Genomic DNA, 27,633 nt, shown 5'->3' with positions numbered 1-27,633 from the left:
TAGATGAGTGAATTTATTTGTCTTTCTCTGTCTGCTTTATTTCACTTAGCATTATAGCCTCTAGGTCCATCCATGTTGCTGTGAATGGTCAGATCTCATTCCTTTTTATGGCTGAGTGAGATTCCACTGTAGAGGTACACTACTTCCTCTTCATCCATTCATCTACTGAGAGACAATTTTTTGTCTTCATAGTGCTTGACACAACCTGACATATCTATTTCCTTTCATTTGGCAATTCTTAGAATATGAATTGTAGCACAACTGGAACCCTGTCTTATTTTGCTATATCCTGAGTATTAAAACCATAGTGCATGGCACACAGAAGGTACTCAGGCATTTTCTGAACTTGTTAAGCCCCATAGTTTTGGAAGCAACTTACCCTCTTTCAGCGCTGCAGCTAGTAAGGAGGCTGCCTGGGGAGGCTCTCCTGGGTCAGGTTTAATGAGGAGGTGGGGCTCTAGATGGACATCCTCCAATCCACTCAATTCTCCAAGTTCAGCATAGATATGCAGCTTCTCCTCCAAACATGTGCAAATTTGTTGGTCTTGGTTACTGAGTATTTCTATGAAACAGTTATTTACCATAGAAGGTTATCAGATAAATACAGCAACTGTCTGAAAATCCAAGCTCTAAGATAAAAATGTTGCTTGTCAGCAAAGCAGTATGGTCTCACAAATCAAGCACAAGTTGTTGGGTGGGCCAGAACCAGGTTCAAATCCTAACTGTTCCACTTAGTGACTAGTCTCCAGCAAATGACTTAACAACTCTATCTTCCATTCTCTTTTATGTACATTTACTGTACTCAGATGTTCATTTCCTTTTCCATGCCCCTAATTCCAGAAAAACTTGCACAACCATTCTTTGTTCAGGCTATTTTCTATTAGTCTTAAACACGAAGCCCAGGAATGAAAATTGAGGTGGCACTGTTCATGATGACTGATACCCACAAGGAAAAACAATGCAGAAGCCCAAAGCTACTCAGGCTTCAGCCCATCTTGGTTAAAACCAAACCTACTGGCTTCTGTTTTTGTTTCTAAACATCCAATTTCTCTGACCATCTTTGCATGCATCATTTTCCTCTGATTCCAACATATCACATGATTCTCACGGTTTAAAGGGACGTCAACCAGCATCTAATCCAGGGGTTCTCAGTCTGCCTTAGTTTCACCAGGGTAGAATTTTAAATACTGACATCCACAACCACCTTCCATAGATAGGGAGTGAATTGGTTGAGCATAAGGGCCCAGGCATCAGAATTTTTACAAAACCCTCAAAGTAATTCTGATGTCCACCCAGAGATGAGACTCACTGAGCTGATCTAATTTCCTTAATTCACAGACTTGGAAACTGACAACCAGAGTTGATGGGTTCCCTGTCCAAAGTCACATCACCGTGACCCAACAGGGCCGGGACCTAAAATGACACCATTGGACAAGTACTTCAATGCACAGCTACACCATACTGCCCACAGTTCTTGTTGCATACATATTATGTGCCCTTTTTTTTTTTTTTGGGAAATTTGTCATCTATTTTAAATCACTAAGGAGGAAGGGGGATAGCCATTTTATTTGAACACTCCTAGTGCCAATACTTCTTGTTCTGAAGAGTGGTGGGTAGGCCTCAGGTACACAGAGTTAGATTAACCATTTAATCACAATCTCCCACTCTTGACACCTGGGTTTTCCCAGCATCCAAGGAGAATGCCACAGCCAGGGATCAGACATGTCTGCACGGTACCTTGACATTGCTGAATTTTGGCCACTCTTGCTTCAGCTTTCCGCCTCTCTTCATCAGATTCACTTGTCCTTCCCCCTTCTTCCTCTGGGCAACTTTAAGAGACAATAGTCAAGACAGACAACTGAAACCAAATCCAAGTATCTTTAGGTTCATTAGTAATAAATGGGGATCTGGCAGTAACACTACTCAGAGAAGGAAAAATTCAGAAAAGGTTATGCCCTCTAGCCAAGATAACTGGTTTTCCTAAGTATATAAAGAAGCTTGCACAATATGACACAGCTCTCAAAGTGTGAAGTACAGGGTGACTCAAAAATTCCAACAAACAGATATACACAAACATACATTCGTATGAACGTGTACCACTCCCTCCACCCCATACTACCAACACTAGCATTAGGCCCAACTAAAATATTCATATTTTACTTTCTACTATGTTTGGGTACTTCTCAATGGGACAGAGGAGAGGGAGTTGGGAGGGGACAGAGGGTAGAGTGACAGGTTGGGTGTGGAGCAGTGGAGGTGGGAGAATTTTATAAAACATCATTCAAGATCAATCAAATCAAATTACCAGAAAGAAAGATCACCCTCACCCCATCTTGTTCATAAAAACTTACAAAAACACAAGTAATGAGGCATAAATTGACTTAGAACACATAGATCCACCAACCGAAAAATGTTTATTGAATGATTCTTCAGAACTCGCCACAAAGAGAAACAAAAGACACAGCCCCTGCCCTCGAGGAGCTTCCAATCTAATAAACACATAGACACAAAAAAAGCTAATAGCTACAAGGTGGTTTGTGACAAGCACGGAGTCAATGTTCTGGAGAGCAGATGGTAAAGAATTTCAGGGAAGGAAGAGACCATCGGAACCGAAGAGGTCTTCACAAAGGAGGGAAGCCATGAGCTGCACCAAAGACGAGCAGGAGCCACATGGGTGGGGGGACGGAGGGCTTTACATGCAGGGAGGTGCAGAGAACGAGGCTGCAGATGAGGGGCTATCAGAGGTGGGGGGAGTGGGGAGGGAGCAGACCCCCCTGGCTGAGGCAAGGCATTCATGCAGAGGAAACATGGTTAGAATACTTTCCCAACTGAACAAGTCCATTCCCTTGAGTGTGGACAGAAGAAAAGGTTACCTTTCTACGGCCTGTTGGATTCGTCTCATCCAGTTATTTCGTTCCTCCTTGGAGTTGGTGTGAATTTCGTACATCTCAGGACCAGCAGAGGAGGCACTGATGAGAAACATGCCTCTTTCCTCATTTGCAACTTCTCTAGCAATAAGCTTCTGAAGGGAAATAACCGATGGCTTCTGGTCCTGCACAGAAGAGAAAGATGTGCCGGTAAAACAGCATCCTACCAAAAGCAAAGGTTCTCACCAAATGCATCAGCTACAGAAAGCGAGAGTAGCAGGCAAATCATTTCACTGCAACCTTTCAAAAGTGCTGCACAAGTTGGTAAGCTCGCCAATGGAAAGGGCATGGTGAAGAGACGATGGAGAAAAAGGATACAGGAAAATGTTTGTCCTTAAGAATGAGTGGCTTAAAAGGACAACTTTTGAAAAAAGAACAATCAGAGCATGGAGAATCTCAAAATGCCATCATCTGGGGTTCAGGGGTTTTTCTAGAAGGGCACAGCATAGAAAATAGCATCTCAAATATCACAAGAAGACTGAGAGGGGTGGGAGACCTAAGAGTCCACAGGACTTAGCAGTATTTTGGGTGGACTGTGAGAATGACAAGAGAGGAGGGGACATGAACTCAGAGTCCCCGAGCACAAGCAGTGTGTTCTGCTACCGTAGGACAGAGCACAGCAACTGAACTTCTGTGGCTCTGCCTGCAGGTGCCTCTTCTTCCCACCCACCACGTAAGCCTTCGGTGAGGGGGAAATGGGTCGGGTTCATCTTCGTACCCCTAGGACACTGCCTTGCATAGAGTAGGCTTTTAAAAATGTCTGTAGAAATGGATTTAGCATAATTCCATCAGAGCAGAATAGGAAGGAAAGCTAATATTCGGTGTACAAGCCGTGACAAAATCCCCTCTTCTATGTGCATTTTTGTGCTCTTTCGAGGTCCCATTCTAAGCACTGGGGGATTCCATGATGGGTAAGAGAAGAAGCTGTAGTTGAAATAATAATTGAAAGAATGCCTCCAGGAGATAAACAGTCTGGGGGGCTAAGTATGAAGAATTTTCTTTGGTTCATGGCTTCTAACCCTGTTGAGAGTCGGTTGCAGTATGTGGTTTGGCTTCTCCTTCACAGACAGAGTGATGCTTTGACCCAGAACTTGCCACATCCCGCGCGGCTGACTCCTTAGTGCACATCTAAAGTTGTGTGCAAGGGTGTATGTACCCAGAAGACCTCTCCAGCCCATTCTTCTCCGAGCAGCAAAAAACAAAACCAAAGAATGACACCAACTTTTTGAATACTGCCCTCTCTAACTAGGGGGAGCTCCTGAGTACTAGTGATATCCTTCATTCAGTCACAAATCTAGTACCCAAGACCTTACTTGCTTTCCTTCTTCCAATGCACAGAGTTAGGCTCCTCAGCTTACAAAGTAAATGGCCTCTGTATATAAAGTCAGAGTGGGTTTAAATTGCCTATGATATTAGCAAGGATGAAATAAACTGAACCAGTTGGTTAGGGCTGCAGAAGGAGGCAAGGTAGTAAGGTCAGATATTTTTTAAATGAAAAACAGGTAAGCTGGTAGAAAGTAGCATTAATTAAATCACCATCAGGGTATGTGCTATGGTGAGGGAAAAAAATTAATAAAATGAATAAAATAAAATAAATAAGAATAATAAAAATAAAATAAAATGAAAATTAAATTAAATTACCATCAGATGAGGAGACAGCAGAATCATGCCCATCATTATTCACATTAATCACACTAGAACACTAGATATGATCAAGAATTCAAATTAAACCTCTAGAAATGGAAGTAATGGGTCTACCTTAAAAACAGATGTTAAAAATTGGTCATGGCAAGGCCTAACCCAGCCTGCAGAGTTTGTGGCCAAGCTTGTGCCACTGTATTTTCAAAACAGATTTTTTTTTTTTTTAAACAGTCACCAACATTTAAGAACTGGGGGATTCCCCCTTTTTTAAAAAACCAGAGATGTGTTGGTTCTTGGAAAAAGCAGACTAGCAATCCTGGGCTCAGGTACCCATGTGAACACACAGGCTGTCTCTGAGTAATCCCTGCCGTCTGGGAGACAGGCCGTGTTCTCACCAGGTTACTAAAGTATCAGCACTCGCTATGGGATCCTCGATCCCAAGTCCACTCCCAGGTCTCTCCTGCTTCCCACCAAGCCCTCAAGGCAGAGTGTGCCCCAGAGGAAGAGGAAAGGGAGCTGTTACCTTCAACTCTATTGTCACCCGTCTCCATTTGGGATTCCACAGAGTGGTTGTCTCTGTCAGTAATATCATTCGAAATCCCACTGGGACAACAAGACCTTCAGACTGTTTCCTGTTTTGAACTTGAACTTGTACATCTCCATGTTCCCTTGTCTTTTTTTATGATTCATTTTGAAATTACCTTCTTTAATATTTAAGAGGTCCTCCTAGACTCAGTAAACCCAAGATTTAAGAGGCCCTCCTAGACTCAGAGAAATTTCCCAGTCATTTCTTAGATTTGGGTCCTACTCCCATTTCCAGGGGAGTCCTCTTTAAAAGCAAAATTATCTTATAGGGACTCCATTTTTTTCTGCTGTTTTCAGCTGCTCATGTTCTGGCCATGTCCAAATTCATCATGTCTTTTGTAACACGTAGCAAGATAAACATTTCCTAAAGTTCTTCTAACAGCACCTAGAGCAGAGAAACTTACCTGTGGTTATTAGCATGAAGATGACTTTCTCCAATGCCAAGATGCAAACCAGGAAATCCAGACATCTGTATGACCCTGGCTAATACAGCAATTCCCTCAAGCAATTCCCTCAATACAGCGTAAATAAGATATTTACGACTGGAGGGCTGTGCTAACCTAAATGTCTTTGATGCCACTCAAAAGCATATGCTTGAACAGTGTAGTGCCCTTGAGTCCTTAAGGATAATGCTTTCTATTTTGCTCCCTGACATGGACAGGGGCTTGGCTGGCTTTTATGAAAGCTGCTACGTATCAGGCTAGCAACTCCATGAAACAGTATCAGCATCATCTTACTGTTGTCCAGAGACAAACCCCTTCTACGGAGAGGAGGAAAGCTGTGGTTACCTTCATCCTGGCATTTGGCAGACTGCCTTCCTAATGTCCAGCTTAATGTGGTCTAAGGCAAATGTGGTCTAAGGCAGGCACAGATAACTCTGAAAGAGGTCACATAAGTGGGACAGATCCTTATTTCAAGCAGTGACTATAAAGTGAGCATCACACCTTCACCACGATGCATACACTATGTTGAACTAGAAGATAAGACAGTTGTCTCTATGCTGTGTCTAATCTTTGACCCATCAGCAGGTCATCTTGGCCTGTTGTAACACCCAAGAAGGCACAGTTTGCTCCTCTTTCAGCTCTCTGGTTTTGGCCAAACTTGGGTTTCTTTAAAAGTGTGGTATGAATTTGTTTTCTCTCCTGTCATGGTCCTCACCTTCCATAGGACAAACAAAATGGTCCCACCTTCCTACTTAGATCCTAGAAAAAAGCACACACAGGCTGCTTGACAAATCACTGGGTTGTCATGAAATATGCAATATAGACAGCTCGAATGGCTCAGAGCCATGGGGACTTGTCTAAGGCCTCTAGCTATCCTCTGGAGTAGCCCCGTGAAGCAATCTCTGAGCTTTATGCAACCTGGCATCAGCATCCTGATGAAAGCAACATGCTTAACAGGGTGAAGAAGCCTGCTGGGCCAACTTGACAAGCACAGATGAGCAGGGGAGCACTCTACCAACCTCTTCCTCCCCCAAATCCAACCCTGGGCAGGCATGCTTCTTTGTTTTCTCTGAATGGCAAAACAGAAACTTCATTAAGCTTTGACTTAAAACCAGCTGGAATTTATGACATGTGCTAGTGGTTCCCAACTGTCCTATCTATCACTGTCCTATCTATCAATGGATGATAAATAAGAACCATTTTAGAGAGCCGCCATTATAATGCCCACATTGATACTACATCTTGGATTCTTTCCTTTAACAGGGCCTAATGCTCCACAAGGCTGACAAAGTTAATTGATGACATCTTCCTTCTTTAAGTGAGTCATTCTGGACTGCAAGATGCTGTGTAAAAGATGTTATAAAATACTCGTTTTACTTCTAGCCTAACTCTGTGCCAGCCATGAGATTCATGTACCACACTATAAAGATAAATTTTACTGAGTAAGCTTAGTAATTAGTAGCCATTATAGTAGAAACAAGAATCTTCTTGTTCTTCTTGTTCTTCTTCTTAGATACCACAATGATGTTCTCTTGTTTGGCAGAAGGAACATCATGATAGTTATGAATGGAGCTAGTAGTGGGTACACCAGGGATGGACCAAAGGAAGTAGGACAAGATTCTGGAAGAGACCTGCTGTTCCCAGCATTAACATCTGAGTGGCTGGGAAGGCACGGTCAGGAAAGGGGTGGGAGAGATCTGGAAGATATACCACGATGGCCAGACAACAGAGTCACTTGAGGGTTTGAGAGAGTGCTTGCGCACCAACCAGTCCCAAGGTACTTTAGTATTTTTACATTAACAATTAACAATTGAATTGGCGATCAGCAACTGAATGAGATGACCACCACTCCTGGCTATAAATCAACACATTTCATGCTTGTTAAACCAAATGAGAGGGAACACGGCAATCACCAATACTACTGGAAATACAAGGGGTGGGCTCTTGCCAACGGCTACTTAATTTCACAAGGACTTTAAGGCATTTCTCAAAAGATATGTGGTACCCAACCCTTTAAAATGTGTGTCACATGACCATATACTTACAACAGCTGCAAAGATGTATTTCTGGTCTTTTTCTTGTAAAAAGAGCAGCACATCAGTTAGAAGTAGAGCCAGGATATCTTCAAAGAAAAGATATTGCCAGTATTAATGAAGCAAACCACAGTTCAAATGCCCTTATCAAATATTTGGATTTCATGGTGGAAACTTAAATCAATTTATTAAAAATAAGAAAACTAAGATTTAGCCTAATTGTGGAACTTTTATAAAAATGCCCTTATTGGGGCACCTGGGTGGCTCAGTGGGTTAAGCCCCTGCCTTCGGCTCAGGTCATGATCCCGGGGTTTTGGGATGGAGTCCCGCATTGGGCTCTCAGCACAGCAGGGAGGCTGCTTCCCCCTCTCTCTCTCTGCCTGCCTCTCTACTTGTGATCTCCCTCTGTCAAATAAATAAATAAATAAAATCTTTAAAAAAAAAAATGCCCTTATTTATGACAGCCAGAGAGGAAACTCTACAAACAACTCCGATTAGCCGTGTAAGCATGCATGTAACTATAGGTATTGCTAAATCTCCAGCAACATTTAATACTGGAGCTTTCAAAATGGAAAAGAACTATCCAATAAACAAAGATTCTCATAGAACAGAGCAAATGCTTACCTTGAGAAAAAGAACCTTAATCCTAACTATTAGAAGGCAGCTTCTGCCTTAACTTATGTGTGCAAATCTGTTGAATCATTCCATCTAGACCTGAGCAGAGTTTGAGATCCTATATGCCCCCTACAAATTGTACACAGGAACCTACCTTCACTAGCTGACTAAACATCTAACACAGAATTAGCAAACTGCTGATGCGAAGAACTGAACCAAGAGCAAAGAACTTGTAGAGCTAGGGTCTACAGACTGGTTAATAATTTAGCTTGGTTAATGTTCTAACTGTGGCTCACGCTGAGTGGCAACATTGCTGATCCACAAATCCCATCTTAGTCATTAGCTGCAAACACTGTGAAAACTTCACAGTCCTCCAAAGATTACATCTGAGTTCCCTTGGAGCAACTAACAATCTCTTCCTCTCACTTATCTGAGGATGTCACTAAGATACATTAAAAACAATGCGAGCTGGGCACCTGGGTGGCTCAGTGGCTTAAGCCGCTGCCTTCAGCTCAGGTCATGATCTCAAGGTCCTGGGATCCAGTCCCGCATCGGGCTCTCTGCTCAGCAGGGAGCCGCTTCCTCCTCTCTCTCTCTGCCTGCCTCTCTGCCTACTTATAATCTCTCTCTCTGTCAAATAAATAAATAAATAAATCTTTAAAAAAAAAAAACCAAAAAAAACAATGTGAGCAGATGGGTGCTTCTTAACCCTGATGCCACAGCAGACCCACGTGGGGACCTTTAAGCATCCCTAAGCTTGGGCTTCATCCCCAGACCAATAAACGCAGGGACGCCTGGGTGGCTCAGTTGGTTAAGCAACTGCCTTCAGCTCAGGTCATGATCCCAGCGTCCTGGGATTGAGTCCCACATTGGGCTCCTTGCTCAGCAGGGAGCCTGCTTCTCCCTCTGCCTCTGCCTGCCATTCTGTCTGCCTGTGCTTGCTCTCTTTCCCTCTCTCTGACAGATAAATAAAATCTGTAAAAAAAAAAAAAAAAAAAAAAAGGCAGAATCTCTGGGAGAAGACTTGAAGATCGGCAATTTTTTTTTTTTTTTTTAAACTCCCAAGGTGATTCAAAGTGTGTGATCCGAGCTGAGAAAAAGCCTGGACCAGGCAGGAGGCTCCCTATAGAATCAGTCCCTTAATGGTTTTAGACTCTTAACTAGAATAGCACAGTCAGATTAATGCCAGTTAACACCAAGCAGTAGCATTGAGAAAGAGTTTGTACCACTGTGAGCAGGTATATTTCTGCATCTTGTGACTGCATACGGAATATGACCTTCAGACCTTCAGAGCGCAGTCCTCCCCTCACTGGTGTTACAGCCCCCTGCTGGCTTGGTACACAGACCCTAGGTGTATAGACCTACCGCCTCATTTTCAACACATTACATTTGCCAGAGCAACATTTCTGTGCCAAGAATTACCAGAATTCTCAGCTCCTTTCATTCTAATACCCCAAATTGCTAATTCATAAAACGTACAGGAAGGGCTTAGCTTGGGGCAGTGAACTCCCACCAAAGATACATAGCATTTGCTTACTAAAGTTCATGACTTGGTCCTTTCCCACTTGTCCGGGGTTTGTCTGGTGCCTGCCATCTCTGAACCACTCTCCTTTTGAAAATCTGTCCTGCTAAATGAGTGATAGATGTCAAAGAAGGAGAAAGGATACCTTTGAATCGACCCGTCGCAGTTTTCCAGTAAACAAGGCCATCATGTAAGAGAGTCCTTTCTTTACTTATCAATGCTTGCTTCCTAAACACATGGCCGTTTTTGAGCTTTGTGTACGTTTTGTTTTCGATCTTATTTAGGATCTCCAGCCATTTTTGGTTTTTCTCATACTCGCTGACTTTTAAATCCACTGCTGCAATCATGTCTTTAATTAAGCCCAGAGCTTTGCACAAGTCTTTATGTTCTTCACTTCTTTCTGCATGGGAAAAAGAACACTATAGAATAATCCAAAGTGCAGAGAAAGATTTTTTTTTTCAGTTTTAAATGCAATTAAAATCATACAAAGAACAAGAAATCACACAACAAAAATGTTGGATTAGGTTCACATACCTTATTATCACTCTTCACCCTTCCTCCCCAAAAGGAACTGTTAAAAGATTTAATTATAAAAGATCTATTTGTCAGATATGGTTCAGCAAAATACTATCAGTAAGATATCTAAGGTGTTTTTTTTTTTAAAGATTTTATTTATGTATTCGACAGAGAGAAATCACAAGTAGGCAGAAAGAGAGGAGAAAACAGGCCCCCTGCCAAGCAGACAGCCCGATACGGGACTCGATCCTAGGACTCTGAGATCATGACCTGAGCCGAAGGGAGAGGCTTAACCCACTAAGCCACCCAGGCGCCCAGATGTCTAAGTTCTAAGGATTGGCCTGACCTACCCCAAGAGCAATGAGTATGTTATATACTAACCTAGGTTTTCTTTCCACCTTCCAAGACACAGGTAATCAAGTAATCCCTTCAATGAATTTCTTAGGACTTGGCCAACCTGGAGGCCCAAATGAGAATCCTCTCATGAAAGGGAGCTGCAGGGGGACTTGAACAGGCCCCAGACTCATTTGCCTTCCTGAATCCCTCCCTCCTTAAAAAAAAATATTCAAGATGATATTTCAACATCTTTTCAGACTAAAAAAATGGGACAAAGGCACTGTGCCTTATGGGTCCGTCATACTCATGGCAACAGTAGGTAATCATTGATTCTAGTTATTACTCCTTAAAACACGGGCCATATGCTCATATCTCCCAATGGTCTCAAGAAAAAGCCCTGGAAGAGTTTCTGGAACAGCCTCCTAGAACTCCAGATGAAACAGAATTTAACTATTGTCTTATTGGATGATAAGGAGCACCTAGTTCATGTTTACTGAGGCAAACCAAAGGGAAAGTTTCAAGAGGTCAGAAGGTGCCAGAGGGAGAGGAGAGCAGAAAAATTGGGAGAGAAAACAAAAGCCTACAGCCGCAGAAATCAACACACAGAAACAGCAGTCAAGTGAGAAGAGAACAAGGCCTCAAACAGTCTGACCATTTCCAGGTTCTCAATGTCTCCACTCATGAAGGTTATTCCAGAAAACCAAGGAACAAATCCTGACAGGGATCTTTCATAAGGAAAATACTCTCTTTCTCACTGTCTGTGAAAGTATCCTCTTTACTATACTTACCAACCCACAAAAGGTTCTCCTTTCCAAAGAACGTATTCATAAATAGGAAAGGGGAGTAAAGAGAATCAAAGTTGAGTTACAAAGTAACTTGGGGTGAGACCAAGAAAAGGCTCAGTCTTTGACCTTCAGGGACAAATCACTGTCTTGTAATGGCAGGCTACCCTAAGTGACACAGCACAGCACCGACCTCACCTGGAAGTCTTGCTAGGTAGACTGGATTTGCTCCTCAGACCTCACTGAAGCAGAATCTGCATGTAAGCAAGTTCTGCAGGAGCGGATGATCCCTAAAGAAGTCTGAGAAGCATTGCTGTAAGCAAGTCACGTAAACCAATGTTCCCAGGAGAGAGAGAGCGAGAACCGACCAGCAGTTAAGGTTTGACCCAAGGAAGCTATGTCCATTCATGCACTTAGCCACCATGAAAGCTATACCCAGAAAGCCCCAAGTCATGCTTATAATTTCTGACAGGCAGTAGGTCATGACTGTTCTTCAGTCTACCAGGAATTTGGTGTGGGATGATTCTTAGAGTAGCAGTAGCTGACCTAACACAATCTGGCAGATTTTAGTCTTTGGGGTATTGTACTTAACTCTACTTTATTTTTTAAATTGTATTTATTTATTTGAGAGAGAGAGAGAATGAGAGAGAGCGAGCATGAGACGGGGAAGGTCCCAAGGAGACAACCCTCTTGCTGAGCAGGGAGCCCGACCCGGGACCAGATCCCAGGACTCCAGGATCATGACCCTAGCTGAAGGCAGTTGCTCTACCAACTGAGCCATCCAGGTGCCCTAAACTCCATTCTTAAGACAATATGAAGATCGTACAAACTGAAAGCCTTGTGGGCACCTGGGTGGCGCAGTTGGTTAAGCATCTGAGTCTTAATCTCAGGGCTGTGAGTTCAGGCTCTGTTTTGGACTTCGCATTGCATGTGGAGCCTACTTAATAAATAAATAAATAAATAAAAATAAAAAAGCCTTAATTTTGTTTTCATTATTTTTCTGTGAACAACACTTATGAGGCTTTTCTCTTCATATTGTGCTTCTATTTCATGTTGAGTTACAGGGAGCGCTAAAAATGGGATACAGGGGCGCCTGGGTGGCTCAGTGGGTTAGGCCGCTGCCTTCAGCTCAGGTCATGGTCTCAGGGTCCTGGGATCGAGTCCCACATCGGGCTCTCTGCTCAGCAGAGAGCCTGCTTCCCCCCCTCTCTCTCTCTCTGCCTGCCTCTCCATCTACTTGTGATTTCTCTCTGTCAAATAAATAAAATCTTTAAAAAAAAAAAAAAATGGGATACAAGGAGCAGAGGCTACCACTTGTGCCTGAACTTAGTTCTTAATGTGACTGAAAAAAGGAAACACTAATTCATGCATTTCTACACACCTAGATCACTTCCCAAAAAGAGGATGTTAGAGGTTGACTTTTTTAGAGGGGGCATTTAAGATCTCATTACCCCTTTCATTGCCTCCAAGTCAACTGGTCATGACAAAGGTAATAAAAGCAGCTCCCACTTAGTGAGTCCTTTGTTTACACCAGGCTCTGTCCTGGGCATTTTATGCAACAATCTCATTTAATCCTCACAACATCCCTGAGGATTATTAGTGTCACTTACCGAAGCTCCTTTAACGAAGGGCTCACTTGCCCAACAAGTGAGCAGTAAAACCAAGCATATGCAATGGCAATCCCAGTTCACATGATTCCAAACCCAAGCCCTTCTTAACCTAACACGCCACCATCCAACAGACACTTTACTCAAGATCAATGAGCTAGCTGGAAGAACAGACATTTTTATTTTTTCGTTCATTGCACTGGGATGGTTTTATTTCTTGATAGCCTCTTCTGTTGTTATCAGTCACCACACTAGGCATTCAAGATCCAGTTGTGAACCAGACACAGGCCTTCTCGATCCTTCAAGGAGCTTACGGTGCAGCCATGTGATTGTTAGCTTCCTAAAAGATGCCTAGATGATACTCCAGGTCTTTGATGAATGACAGAGTTAAAAAGAGCTCCCTAATAAATCATTTTCAACCTAATAATTCACTGCTTGGAAGATGTAACATCTGGTGATAGGATCCAGGGGCGTGTGTCATCACATTACTGAGTCGGTAACAGGAAGATGAGGAGGCAGAGGTATTAAGAAGATCTGGACATGGGGAAACTGAAGAGGGGATAGACAGAGTCGAAGAAAGAAGAACACTGCTTGGCTTAGGCTGCCTGAAGCAATTCAGACTATGCCCAAAGCTACATTATAAAAGAGAGCTTCTCAAAAAGGATCCAAATCCAAAGGCTCTAAAAAGTTTTCCCCTAATCAACAGCCTTCATGAGTCCCAGGCCATGAGCATTTTTATCTGTTGATGACACCTCGGCTATGTTTAAAATTAAGGCAAGTGGCCAAGAGGTAAAATGTTTACCCTAGAAGTTACGACTCACCCTTCGTGTACTGCAAAATCCTTTCCACGAGGACTGGGTACTTTGTGATGCGTTGAGTGACTAGCAGAATGCATTCTGGGATTCCTCGGCGTCGAGCTAGAAGATTGCTATTTCGAAGCTTAAAAATAGACATATACTTTTCATATATAGAAACAGTATTTTCTTTTGAGGTCTGAGTTTAATAATACAAAGAATCGGCCACTGTATTGTTCTATTCCGATACAAGATTAATAGGCATTATCATTAATTAAAACTTGATTCATGGTCATTAAATCACATGCTTTGCCATTAATCTCTCAGCAACATAACTCTCCAAGATTAAGAAGTTTTAAGTTACACTGATATATTTGCAGTTAAAAGTGAGCAAGTTTCACCAAGTTTTAAGATTTATGAAGAGCAAAAGTTCTGGAAAGTAGTCACAAATCAAAGTTACACTTTGAGTGTGAGTTTTGCGATTAACCATTGGTTTTTCTAACCACTCTTCCTTTACATTTGTTATTACTCATCACAGCACTTACAGTTCCCTCTAATCAGGTCAACTTTCTTCTTAAAAATTTCATAGTATTCTTTAAGTTTTCAAGTTCTCAATACTCATGTATGTGCTGTGGGGGAGGAGGAGAATCTGCTAACATTCTCAAAATAAAAGAAAAAAATGTACAATTCACGGAACTCTAAAGGACAGATATCTTCAACAAATAAACTGGACACCAAAAAATAAAGGGATGGGGAACACCCAAAATTAAAAGAGATTTAAAAGATATATCTCTGATACACAATACATAAACTTTAGTTGGTTTCTGGCTTAAGTAATCCAATTTCATTTCATTTTCTAGGGAAATCTGAATACTGAGGATATTAAAGAATAATTCTTTATATATATTTTTAAGATTTTATTTATTTATTTATTTGACAGACAGAGATCACAAGTAGGCAGAGAGGCAGGCAGAGAAAGAGGGGAAGCAGGCTCCCTGCTAAGCAGAGAGCCTGACGTGGAGGTCTATTGCAGGGCTCTGGGATCATGACCTGAGCCAAAGGCAGAGGCTTTAACCCACTGAGCCACCCAGGCACCCCTAAAGAATAATTCTTGGGGCACCTGGGTCGCTCAGTGGGTCATGATCTCAGGGTCCTGGGATCGAGCCCTGCATCGGGCTCTCTGCTCAGTCGGGAGTCTGCTTCCCCCTCTCTCTTTGCCTGCCTCTCTGACTACTTGTGATCTCTCTCTCTCCGTCAAATAAATAAAATCTTAAAAAAAAAAAAAAGAAGAATTCTTAATTGTAATAATGTCCTTGTAACTTTTAAAAGATGCATTGTTTAGAGATACATATTATATACATGCCAAATTATATAATGTTCAGGATTTGCTTCAAGTGAATCCAGGGGGCATGGGACTGATTCTCTATTTTTATAAGGTTCTTCTGGATTTATTACATCTCAGGACATAACATAATAACATAATAACAACCCAGGATATTACAAAGGTGCTCAGAAGGTTGGATGACGCTTTACAAATATAAGATACAAAAAGGAAATGATTTGGGAGAAATATATCGCTAAGACAGAAAAAGAGACTTTCTGTCTTTGCCACGAGCCTATCCCTTTCTTCTCCTTCCCTGAAAATCAGCACCTAGATGTGAAACTTGTTTAAGGTCATGTAACAAGAAAGCATGAACTATTCCCCATGCTGGTTTACCACTTTGCAATAGTTTAAAAATACTTGCCTTAATAAAATTCTGAAACTTTTTATTTTGTTGGAGTTCTTTAAAGAGGCTGACAGCTTCTTTGTGATGGCTACAGAATTCTCCATATATTTTCTTCATTTGATTTGCATTTTCTTCTGAAAACTGAGAATGACATTTCAATGATGATTTATGAATTTAATTAGTTCTAAACACTGAAAAGAACATGCAGTTTTCATATATTTCAATATATTCTTGGCAAATAAAGAATAAACATAAAATTGCTGAACACTATCCCTTCTTTTTCCCAGACACCTTTTAAATTAAACTAAGAAGCTGCCAAGAGGTAAGGGAAAGATGGTAATTGAACTAATTATACTGTATTGAACTAATTCAATGATCAGATACCAAATGCAAAACATTTGTTACCTTTTATTCTTTTTCAAGTGTTTATGTGACTTTATCATTTCAACTTATTATTTTAAACTTTTTAAGACTAAAGGAAAGCTATGCTGAAAATTTGGGGGCGCTCAAGAAGGTTTGACCTCTCATGGGTTGACATTTACATTTGGTGAACTGACCAAGTCTATGGACTCAGTCCTCAATTTGGAATCTGATCTTTGTCAATACATCACAAAGGGATGAAGAGGCAGGTAAAAGGGAAAGATGAATACTCAGATTGCCACTTTATTAACTGATGGACCAAAGTAGAGATATGGGCTGGATATGTCAATAAGTTTGACTTGTGGAAACATCTCTGTGGAAAAATCTAGATGAAAAGCAAATCAGATTCATAGGGTGGTATAGAGGTAACAAACTGAATTACATGAATGCCAATGTTTTTCCCTCTGCCACATACAATATTATCACAATAGAAACCAGAAAATATCCACCCAGCCCCTGGCAAGTACTTCAACTTTATATCACCCTCTCTGATCTTTTCATCTTGGCTTACAATTTTATCTATGCTCTAGGCTAATATGTCTCAAGAGCTGATTCTTAAATTACCTATGATTGCTAAAAAACAAAATAAAAACAAACAAACAAAAACTCAGATACTAATCTAAGAAAGTACACACAGGCCTTCTATGCTGATAACTATAAAATGCTGATAAAAAAAAAACAACTAAAAACGTAAATCAATCATGGTTATAGCTGGGAAGACACAACATAGTAAAGATGTCAATTCTCCCAAATTGTTCTACAGGTTTAATGCAGTCCTCATCAGAATCCCAGCAAGTTTTTTCTTAAAAATGCATACAGACAAGATTATTATACAATTTAGATGGAAAGATAAAAGAATAACTAAAAACAATTTTGAAAAAAAAAAAAAAGTAGAAGGACTCAGTCTACCCAAGTTCAAGATGTATTATATAGCTATAATAATTAAGACTATGTGAAAGGATAGACACACAGATTAGCAGAACAGAGTCAGAGCCCAAAATGCCCAATGGACTTATTTCCAACAAATGGCATTGGTGCAATTAGACATCCATAGATCAAAAACAAAAAGTGAATCTTGACATGTGGCTCATGTCTTAAACAAAAATAAACTCAAAATGGATCACCAACTTAAGTGTAAAACACAAAACTATAAAACTTTTACAAAACTACATAGAAGAAAATCTTTTGAGATCTCAGCTAAACAAAAAGTTCTAAGACTTGAGACCAAAACCATGATCTTTAAAAGGAAAAAGTAAAAGAATGAACTTCATCAAACTTAGAGACTGAGAGAACAAGTTACAGACTTAAGAAAATGTTTGCAAATCACATAGCTGACAAAGGACTAGGATCTAGAATATAAAAAGAAATTTGAATATTCAACAGTAGGAAAAATAATCCAGTTAGAAAATAAGCAAAAGTCATGAGCCAACCTTTTACCAGAGAGGATATACAGATGGCAAATAAGCACATGAAAGATGGTGAACATCATCAGCTATGCAGGAATTATTATTCAAACCACAATGAGTTATCCATCCATGTCTTTCAGAATAGCTAAAATAAAAAATAGTGACAACACCAAATGCTGGTGAGGATGAAGAGAAACTGAATTACTTGTACACTGTTGATGTACTTTGTGATTTGATGGGAATATAAAATAGCACAACCACTCCAGAAAACAATTGGCAATTTCTCATAAAATTAAGCATGCAACTACCATACAACCCAGAAATTATAACACCCAGATATTTATACCAGAGAAATGAAAATTTAAGTGTGCACAAAAATCTGTACATAAATGTTTAGTTCTTTAGTTCTTTTTTTTTTTTAAAGTTTTTTCTTAATTAACTAAACTCTACACCCAATGTGGGGCTCAAACTCACAACCTTAAGATCAAGAGCCTTACACTCTACCAACCAAGCCAGCCAGGCACCACAAAAACAGCTTTACTTCTAATAGCCAAGAACAAGGAACAATAAGACGTCCTTCTACAAGTGAACTACAACAAACTATAGTACTTCCATATCCCAGACTACTACTCAACAATAAAAAGGAATGAACTATTACACACACCAACACCTGGATGATACTTGAGAGAATTATGCTGAGTGAAAGAAGCCAATCCAAGGAAAAGTACACATTATGTATATAACCTACATGTAAAACACACATGCCATTTATCTAACATTGCTGAAATGACAAAATTATAGAAATAGATTAGTTGTTACCAGCAGTTAAGGAGGAGGGGACAGGAGGGAAGTAGGTGTGGTTATAGAGTAGCCAGATAAGGAATCTTTGTGATAATGGAACTGATGATGGGAAATTTCTGTATCCTTTTTTTTTTTTTTTAAAGATTTTATTCATTCATTTGAGAGAGAAAGAGACAGAAAGAACATAATCAGCGGGGGGAGAGGCATAGAGAGAGGGAAAAGCAGACTCCCCACTGAGCTGGGAGCCTGACATGGGGCTTAATCCCAAGACATGGAGATCATGACCTGAGATGAAGGCAGACACTTAACCATTTGAGCCACCCAGGCGCCCCAAGGTTCTGTATTTTGACTGCATCACTGTCCGTATCCTGGTTATGATTCCTGGTATTAGAGTTGTGCTAGAAGATGGCATTGGGGAAAAATAATTTCAGAAATTAAAAATTTTAAAATGCCAAATCCCAGGCTCCACCCCAATCCTATGGAAACAAAACCACTGGACCATTGGAACACAGCGGTCTTCATTTCTACAAGCATCAAGAGATTCTTAGGCACCTGAAGTTAGCAAACTACCGCTTTATTCCAACCATGTTCCTCATATTCACAATTTCTTTCCCATACCAATTATTTCCACGGACTAAGTCAGCATTATATTCCAGGCTAGCCTCCTGAGTGAGGAATTTCCCCGAAGTCTTCTCTCCTACATCCCTTCCACAGCTAGTTCTTCCTTTTTTCCCACAGAGCATCATACCCACATCCATCATCTTGGGATTCTGCTCATTTATTCCTCAGGAGACAACTTTTTATCGTAGTGGGAGGACAACCCTCCCCATACCCCAAATGCATGACCAACAACAGAAACACAAAAGCAGGCTTTAATCCTTTTCTCTGCATAACCAAAAACCTTTCCCCAAAGGAGAAATGCGTGCTTCATCCTAAAGCAGCACACCAAGCTTGTCCTGTCCAATAACCAACATCCCAAACCTTTTTCTCAATTTAAGTCCTCCTTTATGACCAGCAACGAAACAAAAACAGAACTGGTAGAGATGTAAAATATGTTAACTATGAAAGTCACTAACGAACAAAAGTGTTAGCGTTAAAACACAGTACTTCTATCAAGAAAAGTAAATAATTTCTAATGATAAAAACATCTTGCACTTCACGTTTGGATGCACTCAGATTCAAGTTCAAACACATTCTGACATTTTTAGTCAAAACGTCTTACAAAGGATTTTATAGTCTCCTAACTTGGCACTAGATATTTCCCATCAATTATGAGGACAGAACAGGTTTATGACTGTATAAATAAACTGCAAAGCAGATTACTCTTTGATTAAAAACTTGTTAGTAGGGGCACCTGGGTGGCTCAGTCGATGAAGCAACTACCTTTGGCTGAAGTCATGATCCCAGGATCCTGGGATCCAGCCCCACATCAGGCTGCCTCCTCAGTGGGGAGTCTGCTTCACCTTCTCTCTCTGGCCCTGCTTGTGCTGTCTCTCTCACTCTCTCTCTCTCAAATAAATAAAATCTTTTAAAAAAAACTTGTTACTAATGTGGATTTTTACATTGTTAGACATTAGAAATAGTTATTGAACAACTAGTGGAGGGGGGTTTGTTTTGTGCACTAAAAATATCTGTTTAAGCATATTTACATCAATGAACTTAATTTCTCTATTTCTGGTAAATGAGCCAAGAGCTGAACTCTATTATTTTGTGCTACCCAGTGAAAGGGATTAAAAAACAGCCTTTTGGACAGGATGACATTTTGGTATTTATCGAGAGAAAGTCGAACTAACCTAACTAGGAATGCATCTTGATGCCTTTCTACAAATGCTACCAGGGACTGCAAAACATGGCATTCAAGCGAATTCCTGATGTTTTGTTCCTAAGTGACCCATTCATTCAATAAATATTTATGGTACCAAGCTCTGTCCTAGGTAAAATATGTTAGTAATGAAATCAACAAGAATCCCTGCTTTATTGGCACTTACAAACTAGCAATGATAAAAAGCTTCCTCAGATGTCACCAAAGGTCTCAAGAAATCATATGCCTAACTCACTGTTCAGAGAGCAGATTTTGATTCAAACCTCAGTTGTGCTATTTAGGAGATAAGTGAACTTGAGAAAATCATTACCTTCTCCATGCACCGGTTTCTGTTTTTGTACGATGGGGAAAATAATATCTACCTTGTACAGATAGTTGTGAAGGGAAAGGAGCTAATATACATGCAAGTACCCTGCTAAATGCTTGCCCCAGAGGGTCACTGAATACATATTTTTTAACTTCTCTATTAGCATCTTTATCACAGAAAACCCCTTGCAAAGAGGCGAGTATGAATGGTCAAAGTTTTGTTTTCCCTCATCTACAGTACAATCCATTCTCATGATGCTTCAAATATCCCAAGTACCTAAAAAAGGTGCCTCCTTTTAGTGACATTTGCTGTGTTGTCCCCCAGGCAGGAACACTAAGGCTTTAATGACAGCAGATCTTTTTCCCGCTTCCTAAGATGAGCCAACATTTGTCTTGAAGATACGGGCAAGATGACCACAGGCCCACGGGGGACCCTGTTATCACAAAGCCACCATATCAAGAAGCCTAAGCAGAATTTTCCTAAGAGATTTAGATATATGGCTGTGACTCCTGGTGGAGAGAGGGCTAGGGATCATCCCACCAGATCCTGAGACTCACAGACGTCAGTCACTGGCTGTCAGAGCTCTCAGCCGCCAGGCACACATGGGGGTATTAAACAGAAGAAAACCACCCGGTCCCACCTGGCAGTAATGGTAACACCATTCCAGTTCTTCTTAGGCTTTTAACCTTGTAGAAATCTGCAAACCTCGTTTTTGAGCTCAGGGTCTTCAAAGCTCTCTTACCTGCTGTACTAGAATATCTCCAATTCGGTTGATGATGAAATTCCTGTCATCACCAGCACAGGACTCCTGCCTTCGCTCCTTCATGCTATAAAAAAAATGCCTATGGATTTCAAGTAACTCATCTAAGCAGGGGAAGATTTTATCCACAGTGCTGTGATCTAGCTGCAGCTCCTCCTTCATTCCTTTCCTGAAGATCTCAGACATGATGAGCAGGGTCTGGATATGATGCATCTCTGTTTGCATCAGTTCTGAAACACACGTGCACAAAAAAGCTTTAACAACCAAATACTCCAGTGACCTATGGTAGACGCTAAACAGTGAAGGCTGTACAAAAAAAAAAAAAAAAAAAAAAAAAAAGGAATGTTTATGAACAATGGTATTTCTTCACCATAGAAGTCAGATTGATTGCACTTTCTCTGGGAGAAAACAAAGTGTGACAATCAAGGGACATTGTGGATAAAGTGAAAAGACAGCCCATGGAATGGGAGAAAGTAAAATCCTTCTTCAAGGCCTCCAAGGCTTGCTGCTCCAGCAGCCTGGGATATCTTCTTCCCAAATCCACTAGCTCCTTCTTAAAGTCGTCCGGGTCTCTTCGAATATTACTTGTCTCTTAGGTCTCCCCTGTATACCCAAACATTCCATAGCTCTTGTCCTCCTGCTTGATATGGCCCACTACTCTAATTTTTTTTTCAGCACTTATCACTACCTACACCCTATTATGTATTTTACCCATATCCTGTACTACGCCGCAGGTTGTGAACTCCCCAAAGTGAGCTCATGAGAACAGAAAATCTGTACATTTTGCTTACTGTTATTTCCCTGGTCTCCAGAATTAAGGCCTGGCATACAGTAGGTACTAATATTTGTTGGACAGTAGATACTATTTTTCTTTATTTCTCAGAACCAAGATACGTAGATCTTCTTATCTGTACTTCGAGATGAATAAACTAGGCCCAAAGGTTGTACCTAACTTGCTCTAAACCTTAAAGCAAGTAATGAGGCTTCTTTGAAAAAAGAAAAGGTGAGAGAAGGCAGTGGGCCAGCCTAGGGAGAGACATCAGACTCCTTATGTGGGTCGAGTCAATAGACAGAAACTAGGGGAGAGGAATTTCAGGTCTTAGCACAGATTACTAGATTGAAAAATGCAATGTCTATGGAAAGAGAGTTTCTAGAAAATGGAGGTATTCAAGAAAAATATGTATGATCAGCTTGGTGAGTTATGGCAACAATGATTTAAATACTATAAGAACCATGGAATCAGATGTTTTTCAATGACCTTGCTTGGTTTTCAAATAATAATTTTTAATAAAGTATGGCTGGCAATGATACTAATTACTAAGCTTCTATGGAAAAAGTAATGCTGGCATTTCCAGTAAAAGGACTGAAAAAAATTTTTAATGCAAGAAAAATATCTCATAAGGAACTTGCATAAAACAAGTATAGAAATAAGTGTTATAACTCATCAGTGAAAAGACAAAATGAACCAAAAAAAAAAAACAAAAAACAAAAAACAAAACAAAACAAAACCTCAGTTCAATATGGGCAAAGGATCTGAACAGATGTTTCTCCAAAGAGATACACGAATGATCAAGGAGCACATGGAAAGATACTTACCATCATTAGCCCCCAGGAAAATGCAAATCAAAACCAAAATGATACCCCACTTCACACACATGAGGTTAAGAGGAATAAAAAGGAGGGACAGTAAGGAAGTGTTGGCAAGGATGTGGAGGAAGCAAGATCCTCAGTACCCCAACTGGTGGGCAGGGAAAACTGTGCAGCTGCTTTGGTAAATAGTCTGACAGTTCTTCCCATGGGTTAAACAGAACGTTATTATGTGACCCCAAAAGTCACTGATAAAATGACCATTAAATGATAATTAAATAAAAGATAGGATAGGGGTTCCTGGGTGGCTCAGTTGTTAAGCATCTGCCTTCAGCTCGGGTCATGATCCCGGGGTCCTGGGATAGAGCACCATATCTGGCTCCCTGCTTAACGGGAAGCCTGCTTCTCCCTTTCTCTCTGTAGCTCCCCCTGTTTGTGTTCCCTCTCTCACTGTGTCTCTCTCTGTCAAATAAATAAAAATCTTAAAAAAAATAGGATATTTACAGTAAAATAATAGATAGCCATAAAAAAGAATGAAGTATTAATATACACTGGAAATGAACCTTGAAAACAATACGCTAAGCGTGAGAAGCCAGCCACATACTGTACAACTCCAATTATGCCAAATACCCAGACGAGGAAAATCTGCATCTGAGTGGATGAATGGCTGCGGGGCTAACGGGAGAGAACACAGGGAGTGAACATTAAGGGCTCTGGGTTTCTTTCTGGAGGAATGCAGATGCTCTGGAATTAGTAGCTGATGGTTGCACACCTTCATGAATATACTACAAACTACTGAATTATATACTATGATGGAGTGAATTTTATGGTATACAAATTCTATCTCAATTATAAAAATGTATCATGAGAGGAAACAATTCATTTGTAGGAGCACCGTAAGTACAATTCTAGATTAGCATTTCCAGACTCAGCTAGTAGGAAGACTCTAAAATATGAGCCATGGAGGGGAACAAATCTCAATGTAGCTTTATTATTTTATCATAAACAAAAATCTCTTTAACCCACTAGCTTCTAGATATTACTTCCTTCCAAGTTTTTCATACCTACTCTGTATTAAAGACACTTATTCATATCAATTTATTTAATCCTTTCATCTAATTATCCATATGACCCAAAATATAGGAATGACTTTTCTCATCCTTTAAAGAAAGACAGTGAAGGGGAACCTGGGTGGTTCAGTAGGTTAAGTGTTTGTCTTCAGTTCAGGTCATGATCTCAGGGTCCTGACACAGAGCTCTTAGGGGGGCTCCCTGCTTAGCGGGGAGTCTGCTTCTGCCTCTCCCTCTGCCACTCCCCCTACTTGTGCTCACTCTAGCTGTCAAATAAATAAAATCTTAGAAAGAAAAAATGAAGAATGAAGGATTTCCTCTGGAACACAAGCTGCTCTGACCCCAGACACTGTGAATGTGATAATTCATCCCAAGTGGGTCAGATTATTTTTAATATATGAAATCAAGACGACAAATTACAGTGTAACAGAAACTATATGAGAAATAAAAGGGACAGTATCTTCCCAGCTCTACAGCCCTGAACAGATTTCCCACCTGACCTGCGCAATCATCCCACCTGACCTGCGCAACTACCAACTTGATACACGTAAGAAGGAATCCTTGTCACCACTGACTCTATGGCCCATACTTGCAGCCAAAGAACTGATAAAAACTAAAAGTGAGTCCCATCTTTCAAGTAGGCTAACTTCTTGGAAGCACTCTGAGGATCTACTTTGCATTTAAAAAATTGTTTAAACTTCATTTTTTTCTCTAACGAGCTGATAATTCAAGTTCCCCTAATTCAGACGGCCTCCACCCCCAAAAGGAGGAAATAATAAAATCTCAGAGCTGAAATGCGCACTGAGGTCTGCAGAACACAGGCCCACATTGCTCTGACCCAGGTGCTGCCCGTTTTACTGCAGTCTATGGGAAGGTTACCCACTGCTGTGCGTGGGCAAGCTGCAGAGCTGTGTATCCAGCAGCCCTGGGCGCATTAAAATATGTGAAAACTTTCTGGGATTATTGGAATAGAAGGCAGGAAGTATTGGCCATGGGTAGGTAAATTTGAAAAGGATCTGAGAAATAATATTTGCTTTGTATCACGTACATACAACACCTCAATTAAGTGTGAATATCATTATCCCCCTTTTAACTAAGATCCAGGTGAATTAAACCATTTGTCTGAAATCAAGTAACTAGAAAGGAATAGAACGGAGATTTGAACCCATGTCTTATGATGGCAAATCCCATGCCCTTTCCCCTATACACCCTGCTTCAGCCCAAGAGCATATTTTAAATGCTTACCGAAAATGACATCCTGTCTTTTAATGACATCTTTCTCCTGCTTACTACAAAACGAGGGGTCCACCACCAGACTCCAAGACTCTGCTTCCAACTCTTGGGCGTCACTGCTGAGGTCACTCCACAGAGAAGAATCCACAACATCTGGTGTAGGTGCAGAACATAAAGTGAAGTGAAGTGACACGAAACAAAGACCTTTCCAAGGACCCACATCTATGGATTCATCACACGAAGTAAACCTGCTTTGAACACAGAAACAGCTAAGCCAAAATAGTGTTGATGTGGGGCAGAAACATCTAGAAACCAAACTGTGGAAAGGGTCCAAATCGAAGGAGCTTGCAAGGAACCAAAGAATCATTAAAACAGTGATGGTGCGCATGCCCCTCTCCCCGCCAAAATAAATAAATAAATAATTTGAAGATTCTTTTGTTTGCTTTGGCATGCTCTATTTTAGTTCTTTTATTTTTGGTAACCTTCAGAGTCCATAACGGGCTTACAGAATCTTAAACACACCCTATCTTTTGCCCCAGGTTACTCTGCACTGTTTACTCCAATCTGAATTTTGTACTTGTCCACGTGATTTGCTCTTGACTTGGCTCACTGTCCTTAATATAAACAAGAAAGCAGGGTACATGGGTTCAAGCCACAGATGAGTACAGATTTTCTGACAGAATCTGATTATCTCACACCCATACTCCTTCCAGGAAAACTAAATCCTGTTTGTCCAAACAGCACTCCTGAGAGACAGTCCAGCTCAGAGGAGTCAGCAAGAGATGATAATGGATTGGAAGACTCAAGTTTAACATAAAAGCACTAGATTCCCGGGGCAGAGTCTGCCTCTTTCTCTTCTCACTGCTCTCCCTCCCTCAGGTCCTCCGTCACTTACTGATAGAGCGTGGCTATAACACAGAGTTCACCAGATTAAATCCCATCTTACAAAATACGCTTTAAAAAATGCTTTTATTCCCCACAAAGTAGGGGCAACAGATGGGGGATAAGTATCTCAGAAATCTAGGCAAGCCCAGTCTTAATTCAATGAAGTATGTATTTTTAACAAATGATCCTTATCCCAATTCATCACTAGTTCTAAAACCTTGTAAACAGTAACAAGCACACAATGTATCTCATTCTCTTATCTTCACGCCACATGTCTATTTAATATATTATATATCCTTGGCCACTACCTGGGAGTATTTACTGGGGCTAAATTTTTACTTATCAAAAGATACCATGAAACAGAATTCTTTAAAACACACACACACACACACAATATGTCTGATCCTTCAAAAATCTTCTCACCTTCCATTAGGAAGGACTCCGTGGAGGGAGAAGAGCCCATGGACTGTAGCAGCTCATCAGAATGAGACCTGCTTCTCCAGGTGTTCCCGTCACTCTCAGACTCCAGGGAGGGCCCCGACCTTCTGAAGCTAGAGGGAAGGAGGGACACGAGTCAGTTCCAGCAGTGGCTCTGAGACGTGGAGGCCCAGGGCGGTTCGCCATCTTACCTTTCCAAGGTAGTGCCTGGAACACTTCTAGACAGTGGATGGGCCTGTGCTGAAGCTTCCTTCCTCCTGGTGGGCAATCCGATAGGCATGGAGGAAGAAGGGTGCAAGGAGAGACCAGGTTGCGGGATGTCGCGAAAAGAAGAGTCTAAAAATCAAAATGGGAGCTTCATGCGGTTTTCATAGAAAGCAGTAATTACAAGGAGTTCCTTAAAAGCCAAGAAGCAAAACACTCAAGTGGCTACTGTTAATGTGTCGCATATCCAGCCATGACACCAGTCTCCTTTCCAAATTCTGACACCTGGTTCAAATGTCCCTTCCATTTCACACCCTCCTGATACCCATGAAGCCAGCCTGCTTCAGCACAGTCACTTGGAGACTGTGGGTGGCTGGGCTTACACAAACAAGAAGATGGAATGGGGAAACACTGGGAGAGCTCTCCCATAAACCACTGCTTGCACTCCTTCCAGCCAGCTTTAACGAGATGCAAGGTGTTATTAGCACTATTAGTAGAATGCATATTGTATGTACCAACAATCATACACACACACACACACACACACACACAGAGCAGGTCAGTGGATTGGAATGATGCTGGGGAGTCTGCTCCTTATGGGGTGAGAACTTCAGGCAAATGAAACCTGCAAGCCAGGCTGAGCTCTTCTCTCTTGCACACTGAAAACTACAGAGTGCTACAGTACCTTTCTGGTTTCTTCCAAATTCCTTCTCAACAATGTCTTCTCAATCGTTACAGGCATATGTGCTTTTACATTCGATGCATACTATACATGACCCTCAGGAAATGTCTGAGTCCTACTGTAGGGTATAGCACACACCTTCTCAAGCAGAAGAGGATCAATACTTGCATGGAACCCCAGGATATTAGAGAGGGTTTTATACATGTATGATTTGGTTTGATTTTCATGACTCTCAGAGAAGGAATTTTAGAATTTTATTGATTATAAGGCCCTTTTATTTTCATGCTGAACCTCATGAAACTGACCAGCGCCTCACAACTACAATCAAAGGGACTTCTGTCCAAGCAGGGGTGTAAAGGAAGTCACATTCGTAACTCTCTGCACTAGCTTACCCTGTATAATATCACACCCAACTGCTCATCACCATGAATCTGCATAGTGTATTGTCCCCTGATTCAAGGAGTTTTGGGAACACTGGTCACACTGTGAG

At 41.0% G+C, this 27,633-nt stretch overlaps 1 protein-coding gene across 8 annotated transcripts in view; it reads right to left on the bottom strand.

The window, feature by feature from the left end:
* ARHGEF28 (Rho guanine nucleotide exchange factor 28) overlaps nucleotides 1–27,633 on the bottom strand; it is a 317,878-nt gene that overhangs the window by 46,539 nt on the left and 243,706 nt on the right. For all 8 annotated transcript variants that reach the window (XM_059418064.1, XM_059418061.1, XM_059418063.1 and 5 more), the window contains 11 exons: nucleotides 26,449–26,593; nucleotides 26,243–26,370; nucleotides 24,947–25,087; nucleotides 21,027–21,274; nucleotides 15,547–15,669; nucleotides 13,829–13,946; nucleotides 9,912–10,166; nucleotides 7,642–7,718; nucleotides 2,874–3,052; nucleotides 1,738–1,829; nucleotides 380–562 (listed from right to left, as the gene is read on the bottom strand). In XM_059418064.1, the coding sequence (XP_059274047.1) occupies nucleotides 380–562; nucleotides 1,738–1,829; nucleotides 2,874–3,052; nucleotides 7,642–7,718; nucleotides 9,912–10,166; nucleotides 13,829–13,946; nucleotides 15,547–15,669; nucleotides 21,027–21,274; nucleotides 24,947–25,087; nucleotides 26,243–26,370; nucleotides 26,449–26,593 (1,689 nt within the window). The remainder of the gene's footprint in view (nucleotides 1–379; nucleotides 563–1,737; nucleotides 1,830–2,873; nucleotides 3,053–7,641; nucleotides 7,719–9,911; nucleotides 10,167–13,828; nucleotides 13,947–15,546; nucleotides 15,670–21,026; nucleotides 21,275–24,946; nucleotides 25,088–26,242; nucleotides 26,371–26,448; nucleotides 26,594–27,633) is intronic.

The sequence above is a fragment of the Mustela nigripes genome, chromosome 12 (genome assembly GCF_022355385.1).
Source record: "Mustela nigripes isolate SB6536 chromosome 12, MUSNIG.SB6536, whole genome shotgun sequence".
NCBI lineage: Eukaryota > Metazoa > Chordata > Mammalia > Carnivora > Mustelidae > Mustela > Mustela nigripes.
The sequence above is the reverse complement of the archived record's forward strand: the minus strand, read 5'-3'. Positions and strand labels throughout refer to the sequence as shown.